General features: G+C 39.1%; 1 protein-coding gene across 2 annotated transcripts in view; it reads left to right on the top strand.

Annotated features, from left to right (window-relative positions):
* Window positions 1-13,116, top strand: part of CWC27 (CWC27 spliceosome associated cyclophilin) — a 251,293-nt gene that overhangs the window by 131,099 nt on the left and 107,078 nt on the right. Inside the window, exon 12 of one of the 2 annotated variants that reach the window (XM_063811207.1) lies at window positions 2,162-2,403. The exons of the other annotated variant lie outside the window; for it this stretch is intronic. Coding sequence (XP_063667277.1) covers window positions 2,162-2,202 — 41 coding nt within the window. The 3' untranslated portion in view covers window positions 2,203-2,403. Of the gene's footprint in view, window positions 1-2,161; window positions 2,404-13,116 lie in introns of those variants that run through there. 2 annotated transcript variants of the gene reach the window in all.

Raw genomic sequence — 13,116 nt, 5'->3', positions numbered from 1 at the left:
TAATTTAAAGTGAACTGTTTGACATGTTTTGACATATGTCTATACCTGTGAAAACATCACCACAATCTAGATAGTGAACATGTCCTTCAAGGCCCAACATGTTCTCATGCCCCTTGTTAACCCCCTCTCTGATCCCTTGGCAACCACTAAAGTCTTCTATCACTATAAAATAGTTGTATTTTCTAAATCTTATTTAAATGAAATCATATTCTCTTTGTACTTTTTTGTCTGACTTCTTTCAATCAACATATGCATTTTCAGATTTATCCATGTTGTATATATCAGTAGTTCGTTCCTTTTATTGCTAAGTAGTATTCCATTATATAGATATACCACAAGTATTTTATAACCATATGCTATTATTTTGCTTGAGCAAATGTCTGGAAGTGGAATGGCTAAGTCATGTGATAGGTGTATGTTCAACTTTTTGAAAACTGCCAAACTGTTTTCCAAACTGGTTGTGCCATTGTACATCCTACAAGTAGTGCATAAACTATCCTGTTAACTCCATATCCTTGTTAACACTTCGTGTGGTCACTTTCTAATTTTAGCCATTCTAATAGTTTGCAGTGTTACTTTGTGGTTTTGATTTCCATTTAATTAATAATGATGTTGAGCATTGTTTCATGTGCTTATTTGTCATCCGTATATATTCTTTGGTGCAGTATATATTCAACTCTTTTTATCCATTTTTTATTGTGTTGTTTGTTATTTACTATTGAATTTTTAGACTTCTTTATATTCTTTGGATACAAATCCTTTATCAGATATATGATTTGTAAATATTTCTCTCAAACGGTGGCTTATATTTTTTTGTTCTCTTAATGGTGTCTTTCAAAAAAACAAAACTTAAATTTTGGGAAAGTCTAACTTATTAACTGTTCATTTTTGAATCTAGTTATTGGATCTAAGAAATCTTTGCCTGACTCAAACTCAAAAAGATCTTCTATGTGTTTTTTTTTTAGAAATTTTGTAGTTTTAAGATTTTACATTAAGATTTGATTCACTTTGACTTAATGTTTATATATACAGTCACATATCCCTTAACAATGGGGATACAGTCTGCGAAATGTGTTGCTAGGTGATTTTATCGTTGTGCAAACACCATGTGAGTGTTCTTACACAAAGCTTACCCAAAGCTAGATAGTATAGTCTACTATACACCTAAGCTATATGGTGTGGCCCAAGCTTGTCCAATCTGTGGCCAGTGGGCCACATGTGGCCCAGGACAGCTCTGAATGTGCCCCAACACAAATTCATAAACCTTCTTAAAACATTATGAGACTTTTTTGTGATTTTTTTTTTTTTTAGCTCATCAGCTATCGTTAGTGTTAGCATATTTTATGTATGGCCCAAGACAATTCTTCCAGCGTGACCCAGGGAAGCCAAAAGATTGGATACCCCTGGTATAGGCTATTGTTCCTAGGCTATAATCCTGTATAGCATATTACTGTACTGAATATTGCAGGCGATTGTAATACACAGGTAAGTATTTGTGTATTTAAACATATCTAAACATAGAAAAGGTACAGTAAAAATACGGTCTAAAAGAGATTGAGACCATCCTGGCTAACACGGTGAAACCCCGTCTCTACTAAAAATACAAAAAATTAGCCGGATGTGGTGGCGGGTGCCTGTAGTCCCAGCTACTTGGGAAGCTGAGGCAGAATGGCGTGAACCCGGGAGGTGGAACTTGCAGTGAGCCGAGATCGCACCACTACACTCCAGCCTGGGTGACAGAGCGAGACTCCATCTCAAAAAAAAAAAAAAAAAGGTATAAAAGATAAAAAGTGGTATACCTGTATAGGCACTTATCATGAATGGAGCTCACAGGACTGGAAGTCACTCTAAGTGAGTCAGTGAGTGGTGAGTTAATGTGAAGGCCTAGGACATTACACTGCTGTAGGATTTATAAATACTGTGCATTTAGGCTGCACTGAATGTATTTAAATTTTTTTCTCTCTTTAATAACAACTTCGGCTTACTGTAACTTTTTTACTTTATGAACTTTTTAATTTTTAACTTGACTGTTTTGTAATCACACGTAGCTTAAAACACAAATACATTATACAACTGTACAAAAATATTCAAAAATATTTTCTTTATATCTTTATTCTATAAGCTTTTTTCTACTTTTAAATTCTTCTTTTTCCTTTTGAAGTTTTTTACTCAAAAAGAAGACAAAATCACACAAAAGCCTAAGCCAACACAGGGTCAAGATCATCAATATAACTGTCTTCCACTTCCACATCTTGTTCCACTGACAGGTCTTCAGGGGCAATAACATGTATGAAGCTGTCATCTCCTATGATAACAATGCCTTCTTCTGGAATACCTCCATACGGACCTGTCTGAGGCTATTTTACAATTAAAATTTTCTTTTTATAGGTAGGAGTACACTCTAAAATAACAATAAAAATATAGGATAATAAACATATAGTCATTTATTGTTATTATCAAGTATTATGTACTGTACATAATTGTATGTGCTATACTTTTATAAAACTGGCAGTGTAGATTTGTTTACACCAGCATAACTACAAATGCATGAGTAATGTGTTGCTCTACGAAATTATCATGGCTACAGTGTCACCAGGTGATAGGAATTTTTCAGCTCCATTATAATTAATCTTATGACACCACCTTTGTGTTTGCAGTCCATTAGTTACTGAAACGTTGTTAAATAGGGCATGACTGTAGTGCAAAGTATGGATCGAAGTACACATATTTCCATATTGATGGCTGTTTGTTCTAGACCATTTGTTGAAAAGACAATCCTTTCCCTACTGAATTGCCCTTCAACTTTTGTTGAAAATGAATTGCCCATATATACATGGGTTTATTCTATATATTATATATGGGCCTATTCTGTTCCATTCATCTATTTATCTATGTTTACAGCAATACTAGTATCTTGATCACTATGGTTTTATAAGTCTTGAAGTCAAGTGTAAGTCCTCCCACATTTTTTAAAGTTGTTTTGTCTGTTCTAGGTCATATGCATGTCCATGTGAATTTTAGGATCAACTAATCAATTTCTATGAAAAAAAAGCCTGCTAGAATTTTGATTGGGATTACACTGAATATATAAATCAATTTGAAGAAAATTGACATCTTACTACTATTGGGTAGTGCCACCCATGAGTGTGTTATATCTTTCCATTTATTAAGGTCATCTTTAATTTCCCTGAGCACTGTTTTGTAGTTTTCAATGTAGAGGTCTTGTATATATTTGTCAGATTTCTTCGTAAGTATTTTACATTTTTATGCTACCATAAATGGTATTGTCTTTCGTAATTGATAGACTTAGTCAGGAAACAACAAATGATGGTGAGGATGTGGAGAAATAGGAACACTTTTACACTGTTGGTGGGAGTGTAAATTAGTTCAGCCATTGTGAAAGACAGTGTGGCAATTCCTCAAGGATCTAGAACCGGAAATACCATTTGACCCAGCAATCCCATTACGGGGTATATACCCAAAGGATTATAAATCATTCTAATATAAAGACACATGCACACGTATGTTTATTGCAGCACTATTTACAATAGCAAAGACTTGCAACCAACCCAAATGCCCATCAGTGACACACTGGATAAAGTAAATGTGGCACATATACCCCATGGAATACTATGCAGCCATAAAAAAATAATCAATTCATGTCCTTTGCAAGGACATGGATGAAGCTGGAAACCATCATTCTCAGCAAACTAACACAGGAACAGAAAACCAAACGCTACATGTTCTCACTCATAAGTGGGGGTTGAACAGTGAGAACACATGGACACAGGGAGGGGAACATCACACACAGGGGCCTGTTGGGGGGTCAGGGCAAGGGGAGGGAGAGCATTAGGACAACTACCTAATGCATACGGGGCTTAAAACCTAGATGATATATTGATAGGTGCAGCAAACCACAATGGCCACATGTATATCTATGTAACAAACCTGCATGTTCTGCACATGTACCCTAGAACTTAAAATAAAATAAAAAATAAAAATAAAAAAAGAAATTGATAGACTTTTAGAGGAGTTTAGACCTATAGAAAAATTAAGCATAGAGTTCCCACATACCGTCCTTTCTGACGCCCCTCACGGTTTCACCCATTATTAATATCGTGCGTTAATTTTTTTGTGACTGACTTCTTTTACCTGGCTTAATGTTTTCAGAGTTTATCCACATTGTATCAAGTATCAGCACTTAGTTCCTTTATCACCAAATAATATTCCATTGTATGCATATAACACATTTTGTTTATCTACTTCATCACCTGAAGGACATGTGAATTTTTTCCACCTCTTGGCTATTATGAATAATGCTACAGTGAACATCCTTGTGCATTCACTTTGCTTTAAGCCTTCATGAGCAGTCTCCTCAAAGACCACCATGCTTCTACAAACAGTTTAAGACTCTCCAAGTTTTCATTAACAAATTCTTCCAAGTCCTTCCAGCTTCTGCCCACTACAAGGTTTCAAACCATTCACATATTTTAGGTTTTTCTTTAGGTCAGCACCCCACACCTGGATACCAAAATTCTGTATTAGTTACCTATTGCTGCATAACAAATGACTCCAAAATTAACAGGCTTAAAAAAAACATTAAGTTTTTCATAGTTTCTATGGATCAGGAATTCGAAACAACTTAGCTGAGAAGTTTTGCAACTTATGAGGCTGTAGGCAAAATGTTGACCAAGGCTATATAAATCTGAAGACTTGATTTAGGTAGACAATCTACTAAGATGACTCATTCTCATGGCTGACAGGAAGCCTCAGTTCTTTACCATATGGACCTCTCCATAGTGCTGCTTTCATATCCTTATGATATGGTATCTGGGTTCCCCAGAACAAGTGATTCCTTTGGTATGGTGGGGAGAAGAGGCATGAGAAAGCTACAATGCCTGCTATTAACTATTCTGTAAAGTGACACGTCACTAAGTCTAGCCCACATTCAAGGGAAGGAGAGTTAGTCTTCATCTTTTGAATCCCTTCAAAGAAACTGTAGACATACTTTAACTACCACAGATAGCAACCCAGAGTTCCAAAATGGACTGATAAACACACTGAATGCAACCATGACTCAGATAAGGATTGGAATAGATGACTTCCTAAGATATCTTTCAGCTCATAGGAATTTAATTGTAAGACCTAACTATATGCAACCTCGAGATACTAGAACAGCTCTGTATGCCCCTTTAAACTGCTAATAAATATGGGCCAGGCACAGTGGCTCACGCCTGTAATCCCAGCACTTTGGGAGGCCAAGGCGGGTGGATCACCTGAGGTCAGGAGTTTGAGACCAGCCTGGCCAACATGGTGAAACCCCATCTCTACTAAAAATACAAAAGTTAGCCGGGCATGGTGGTGCATGCCTGTAGTCCCAGCTACTCAGGAGGCTGAGGCAGGATAATTGCTTGAACCTGTGATGCAGAGGTTGTAGTGAGCCGAGATTGCACCACTGCACTCCAGCCTGGGCGACAGAGCCAGACTCCATCTCAAAAAAAAAAAAAAAAAAAAAAAACACCTAATGAATACATATCTTTTCTTTCCTGGCCAGGCTTCATGATTACTACCTTCTCCACACTCAAGCTAAGATGCCCTTAATAGGAACACGTTACTTACCATTAGATCAAGTCTTTCAACCTCCTCCTTCCCCACTTTGCTGGCTTCTGGTCCATGCAGGGCCAGTTTCTTTACTTTCTGTCTTTTAGAACAGTGGTCTCCAAAATGGCACAGAGATGACCCATTACAGTAAAGGGAGAAAGCATCTGAACTTCTATTTCTGTTTATCTTTTAATCTGAAAATAAAAGACTGAATGAAAGAACAAAAGAAATAAAGACTAGTAATGCCCATAATTTATGTAAATTTGAATAAATATACAAATTTTTGAGGGTGAATGCTCAAAATTTTTTTACAAATTAAGATACATGATGAAAAGTCTAAAGAACATTGGTCTAGATGTAGCACTGAAATTCTTTATATTATTATTACACTTTAAGTTCTAGAGTACATGTGCACAACATGCAGGTTTCTTACATAGGTATATATGTGCCATGTTGGTTTGCTGCACCCATTAACTTGTCATTTATGTTAGATATTTCTCCTAATGCTGTGCCTCCCCCTGTCTCCCACCCCATGACAGGCCCCGGTGTGTGATGTTCCCCGCCCTGTGTCCAAGTGTTCTCATTGTTCAGTTCCCACCTATGAGTGAGAACATGCGGTGTTTGGTTTTCTGTCCTTGTGATAGTTTGCTAAGAATGATGGTTTCCAGCTTCATCCATGTCCCTGCAAAGGACGTGAACTCATCCTTTTTTATGGCTGCGTAGTATTCCATGGTGTATATGTGCCACATTTTCTTAATCCAGTCTATCATTGATAGACATTTAGGTGGGTTCGAAGTCTTTGTTATTATGAGTAGTGCTGCAATAAACATACATGTGCATGTGTCTTTATAGTAGCATGATTTATAATCCTATGGGTATATGCCCAGTAATGGAATCAGTGGGTCAAATGGTATTTCTAGTTCTAGATCCTTGAGGAATCGCCACATTGTCTTCCACAATGGTTGAACTCCCACCAACAGTGTAAAAGTATTCCTATTTCTCCACATCCTCTCCAATATCTGTTTTTTCCTGACCTTTTAACGATTGCCATTCTAACTGCCGTGAGATGGTATCTCATGGCAGTTTTGATTTGCATTTCTCTGATGACCAGTGATGATGAGCATTTTTTCACGTGTCTGTTGGCTGCACAAATGTCTTCTTTTGAGAAGTGTCTGTTCATATCCTTTGCCCACTTTTTGATGGAGTTGTTTGTTTTTCTCTTGCAAATTTGTATAAGTTCTTTGTAGATTCTGGATATTAGCCTTTGTCAAATGGATAGATTGCAAAAATTTTCTCCCATTCTGTAGGTTGCCTGTTCACTCTGATAGTAGTTTCTTTTGCTGTGCAGAAGCTCTTTAGTTTAATTAGATCCCATTTGTCTATTTTGGCTTTTGTTGCCATTGCATTTGGTGTTTTAGTCATGAAGTCATTGCCCATGCCTGTCCTGAATGGTATTGCCTAGGTTTTCTTCTAGGGTTTTTATGGTTTTAGGTCTAACATTTAAGTCTTTAATTCATCTTGAATTAATTTTTGTATAAGGTATAAGGAAGAGATCCAGTTTCAGCTTTCTATATTCAGCCAGTTTTCCCAGCACCATTTATTAAATAGGGAATCCTTTCCCCATTTTGTGTTTTTGTCAGGTTTGTCAAAGATCAGATGGTTGTAGATGTGTGGTGTTATTTCTGAGGCCTGTGTTCTGTTGTTCTGTTCTATTGTTCTGTATATCTGTTTTGGTACCAGTACCATGCTGTCTTGGTTACTGTAGCCTTGTAGTATAGTTTGAAGTAAGGTAGCATGATGGATCCAACTTGTTCTTTTGGCTTAGGATTGACTTGGCGATGCGGGCTCTTTTTTGGTCCCATATGAACTTTAAAGTAGTTTTTTCCAATTCTTTGAAGAAAGTCATTGGTAGCTTGATGGGGATGGCATTGAATCTATAAATTACCTTGGGCAGTATGGCCATTTTCACGATATTGATTCTTCCTATTCTTGAGCATGGAATGTTCTTCCATTTGTTTGTATCCTCTTTTATTTCATTGAGCAGCGGTTTATAGTTCTCCTTGAAGAGGTCCTTCACATCCCTTGTAAGTTGGATTCCTGTGTATTTTATTCTCTTTGTAGCAATTGTGAATGGGAGTTCACTCATGATTTGGCTCTCTGTCTGTTATTGGCATATAGGAATGCTTGTGATTTTTGCACATTGACTTTGTATCCTGAGACTTTGCTGAAGTTGCTTATCAGCTTAAGGAGATTGTGGGCTGAGACAATGGGGTTTTCCAAATACACAATCATGTCATCTGCAAAGAGAGTCAATTTGACTTCCTCTTTTCCTAATTGAATACCCTTTATTTCTTTCTCCTGCCTGATTGCCCTGGCCAGAACTTCCAACACTATGTTGAATAGGAGTGGTGAGAGAGGGCATCCCTGTCTTGTGCCAGTTTTCCAAGGGAATGCTTCCAGTTTTTGCCCATTCAGTATATTGGCTGTGGGTTTGTCATAGATAGCTCTTATTATTTTGAAATATGTCCCAGCTCCTGGATTCATTGATTTTTTTGAAGGGTTTTTTGCGTCTCCATCTCCTTCAGTTCTGCTCTGATCTTAGTTATTTCTTGTCTTCTGCTAGCTTTTGAATTTGTTTGCTCTTGCTTCTCTAGTTCTTTTAATTGTGATGTTAGGGTGTCGATTTTAGATCTTTCCTGCTTTCTCTTGTGGGCATTTAGTGCTATAAATTTCCCTCTACACATGCTTTAAATATGTCCCAGAGATTCTGGTACGTTGTGTCTTTGTTCTCATTGGTTTCAAAGAACATCTTTATTTCTGCCTTCATTTCGTTATTTACCCAGGATTCACTCAGGAGCAGGTTGTTTAGTTTCCATGTAGTCGTGCGGTTTTGAGTGAGTTTCTTAATCCTGAGTTCTAATTTGATTGCACTGTGATCTGAGAGACAGTTTGTTGTGATTTCTGTTCTTTTACATTTGCTGAGGAGTGCTTTACTTCCAACTACGTGGTCAATTTTGGAATAAGTGCAACGTAATGTTGAGAAGAATGTATATTCTGTTGAATTGGGGTGAAGAGTTCTGTAGATATCTATTAGGTCCACTTGGTGCAGAGCTGAGTTCCAGTCCTGGATAGCATTGTTAACCTTCTGTCTCGTTGATCTGTCTAATATTGACAGTGGGTTGTTAGTCTCCCATTATTATTGTGTGGGAGTCTAAGTCTCTTTGTAGGTTTCTAAGGACTTGCTTTATGAATCTGGGTCCTCCTGTTTTGGCTGCATATATATTTAGGATAGTTAGCTCCTCTTATTGAATTGACCCCTTTACCACTATATAATGCCCTTCTTTGTCTCTTTTGATCTTTGTTGGTTTAAAGTCTGTTTTATCAGAGACCAGGATTGCAACCCCTGCTTTTTTTTGTTTTCCATTTGCTTGGTAGATCTTCCTCCATCCCTTTATTTTGAGCCTATGTGCGTCTCTGCACGTGAGATGGGTTTCCTAAATACAGCACACTGATGGGTCTTGACTCTTTATCCAATTTGCCAGTCTGTGTCTTTTAATTGGGGCATTTAGCCCATTTACATTTAAGGTTAATATTGTTATGTGTGAATTTCATCCTGTCCTTATGATGTTAGCTCGTTATTTTGCCCATTAGTTGATGCAGTTTCTTTCTAGCATCGATGGTCTTTACAATTTGGCATGTTTTTGCAGTGGCTGGTACCGGTTGTTCCTTTCCATATTTAGTGCTTCCTTCAGGAACTCTTATAGGGCAGGCCTGGTGGTGACAAAATCTCTTAGCATTTGCTTGTCTGTAAAGGATTTTATTTCTCCTTCACTTATGAAGTTTAGTTTGGCTGGATATGAAATTCTGGGTTGAAAATTCTTTTCTTTAAGAATATTGAATATTGGCCCCCACTCTTCTGGCTTGTAGCGTTTCTGCTGAGAGATTTCAGTGGAAACCTCTGCTGAGAGGTTTCAGTGGAAACTGAGACTGACAGTTTCCACTGTCAGTCTGATGGGCTTCCCTTTGTGGGTAACCCAACCTTTCTCTCTGGCTGCCCTTAACATTTTTTCCTTCATTTCAACCTTGGTGAATCTGACGATTATGTGTCTTGGGGTTGTTCTTCTCAACGAGTATCTTTGTGGTGTTCTCTGTATTTCCTGAATTTGAATGTTCGCCTGCCTTGCTAGATTGGGGAAGTTCTCCTGAATAATATGCTGAAGAGTGTTTTCCAACTTGGATCCATTCTCCCGTCACTTTCAGGTACACCAATCAAACGTACAATTGGTCTTTTCACATAGTCCCATATTTCTTGGAGGCTTTGTTCGTTTCTTTTTACTTTTCTTCTGTAATCTTGTCTTCTCACTTTATTTCATTAATTTGATCTTCAGTCACTGATAACCTTTCTTCCACTTGATCGAATTGGCAATTGAGGTTTGTGCATGTGTCACGTAGTTCTCGTGCCAGCTCCTTCAGGGCATTTAAGGTCTTCTCTGTGCTGTTTATTCTAGTTAGCCATTCATCCAATCTTTTTTCAAGGTTTTTAGCTTCCTTGCAATGGGTTCGACCATCCTGCTTTAGCTCAGAGAAGTTTGTTATTACCGACCTTCTGAAGCCTACTTCTGTCAGCTCATCAAAGTCATTCTCCATCCAGCTTTGTTCCATTGCTGGCAAGGAGCTGTGATCCTTTGGAGGAGAAGAGGCACTCTGGTTTTTAGAATTTTCAGCTTTTCTGCTCTGGTTTTTCCTATCTTTGTGGTTTTATCTACCTTTGATCTTTGATGTTGGTGACCTACAGATGGGGTTTTGGTGTGGATGTCCTTTTTATTGACGTTGATGCTGTTCCTTTCTGTTTGTTAGTTTTCCTTCTAAGAGTCAGGTCCCTCAGCTGCAGGTCTGTTGGAGTTTGCTGGAGGTCCACTCCAGACCCTGTTTGCCTGGGTATCACCAGCGGAGGCTGCAGAGCAGCAAATATTGCAGCACAGCAAATATTGCTGCCTGATCCTTCCTCTGGAAGCTTCATCCCAGAGGGGCACCTGCCTGTACGAGGTGTCAGTCGGCCCCTACTGGGAGGTGTCTCTCAGTTAGGCTACACAGAGGTCAGGGACCCACTTGAGGAGGCAGTCTGTCCATTCTCAGAGCTCAAACACCATGCTGGGACAACCACTGCTCTCTTCAGAGCTGTCAGACAGGGATGTTTAAGACTGCAGAAGTTTCTGCTGCCTTTTGTTCATCTATGCCCTGCCCCCAGAGGTGGAGTCTACAGAGGCAGCAGGCCTTGCTAAGCTGCGGTGGGCTCCACCCAGTTCAAGCTTCCCCAGCTGCTTTGTTTACCTACTCAAGCCTTAGCAATGGTGGACACTCCTACCCCTGCCAGGCTGCTGCCTCGCAGGTCAGTCTCAGACTGCCACACTAGCAGTGAGCAAGGCTCCGTGGGCATGGGACCAGCTGAGCCAGGCACAGGATATAATCTCCTGGTGTGCCATTTGCTAAGACCTTTGGAAAAGTGCAGTATTTAGGCAGGAGTGTCCCATTTTTCCAGGTACAGTCTGTCACGGCTTCCCTTAATTAAGAAAGGGAAATCCCCCTACACTTTGTGCTTCCCAGGTGAGACGATGGCCCACCCTGCTTCAGCTTGCCCTCCATGGGCTGCACCCATTGTCCAACCAGTCCCAGTGAGATGAATCACATACCTCAGTTGGAAATGCAGAAATCACCCGTCTTCTGCATCGATGACGCTGGGAGATGCAGACCAGAGCTGTTCCTATTCGGCCATCTTGGAACAGACAGCACTGAAGTTCTGTTAACACTTTGGACGTTTCTCTGATCTCCTGCAAACTTGAGGATTGATTCTCAGCTGCCTGCCCTTTCCTCCCTCCGTTTTAACAATCATTCCATTTTATCTCTCTCTTGTTCTTCAGTTTTCTCATTTGACCTGCTTGGACTGTAGATTGCTGTCCAATGCACCCATAGCACCTCTAACCTGCAGTCACAGAGTAAAATATTTTACTATTTTACAAATAAATAGAAATATTAGTATAGAGTGGAGGATTAACTAAGGCATATGGTTTAATCATGAAAGGCTGAGGCAGTGTGAGGAGTCTTGTGCTTTCAGGAAAGGCAGACCACATAATTTGGACTCAGAATAACTAGAAGAGCTGGATAAATATTTAAAATCCTTTAAAAAATAAATCTCTATAAGACTTTAGAGAACTGATAAGAAAAGTGAAGAATTTCAAGGCTAAGGGCCAGTGGAGAATGGAGGATCAGAGTTTGGGGCAACCCTTTCCCTGGGAAGATCTGCTGAATTTAGAGGGTATAGTGGTGAGTCTAAAAGGTACTGTGGTGTTTTTAACAGTCTCTTGTTAAGAAGAGGGAATAGGGACTGAAGTCCAGGGTCTGCTAAGGGGATGTTTGTAGATATATCTCACTTTGGGTCTGGCTATCTCAAGGCTTTTCTCTAGTAGTAAAGGTTAACTGAAAGTAGACAGACCGGCTGGGCACGGTGGCTCAAGCCTGTAATCCCAGCACTTTGGGAGGCCGAGGTGGGCGGATCACGAGGTCAGGAGATGGAGACCATCCTGGCTAACATGGTGAAATCCCATCTCTACTAAAAATACAAAAAATTAGCCGACCGTGATGGCGGGCACCTGCAGTCCCAGCTACTCGGGAGGCTGAGGCAGGAGAATGGCGTGAACCCAGGAGGCAGATCTTGCAGTGAGCCGAGATCGTGCCACTGCACCCCAACCTAGGCAGCAGAGCGAGACTCTGTCTCAAAAAAAAAAAAAAGAAATAAATAAATAAAGTAGACAGACCTGTATAGGTATATAGCTTCAAATAATCTCAGTACCTGAAATTGGATTAAGGTGGTTCTGGATTGCCAGTGCCTTTAGGCACTGGTAGAAGCCATGTGAAAATCCTCCCTGGGAGAAAATAATATCCTAAGCATCACTTTTTCTGCACTTTGGCAAATGTGGGCCCAACACACAATAAAAAATAGCCAGGTGCACAAAGGGACAAAATTAGTTGACCAAAACCCAGCAGAAACAACAAATAGAAAGAGTCCTAAAGGGACTCCAGATATTGAAATTATCAGAAACAGACTTTAAAATAAATATGCTTACTTTTTACAAGGTGTTCAAAGGCAAGATTGAGTAGACTTTTTAAGAAATTTTTTTATACAGAACAGGAAGTTAAACCTAAAGAAAGAAGGAAATAATAAATAATAAAAACAAAACTTAGTGCAGTAGAAAAAAAATGCATGTAGTGTAGGAATGACCAAGCCAAAAACTGGTTCTTTTAAGGACTAATCATATTGATAAACTCTTAATGAGTTTGAGTAAGAAAAAACAATGTGCAGATAATCATCATGAGTTTTAAAAAGGATTTAATTACAGGACCACCAACATAAAAATGCTCTCAAAATGCTATTATAAACAACCTTCTGCTCCTTAGAAGTACTTCATTTACCAAGACTAATCTAAGAAGAAATAGGATTCTGAATTTTGCTGTTGGAGA

The sequence above is a fragment of the Pan troglodytes genome, chromosome 4 (genome assembly GCF_028858775.2).
Source record: "Pan troglodytes isolate AG18354 chromosome 4, NHGRI_mPanTro3-v2.0_pri, whole genome shotgun sequence".
NCBI lineage: Eukaryota > Metazoa > Chordata > Mammalia > Primates > Hominidae > Pan > Pan troglodytes.
Note: the sequence above shows the minus strand (reverse complement) of the source record. Positions and strands in the feature narration are given on the sequence as shown.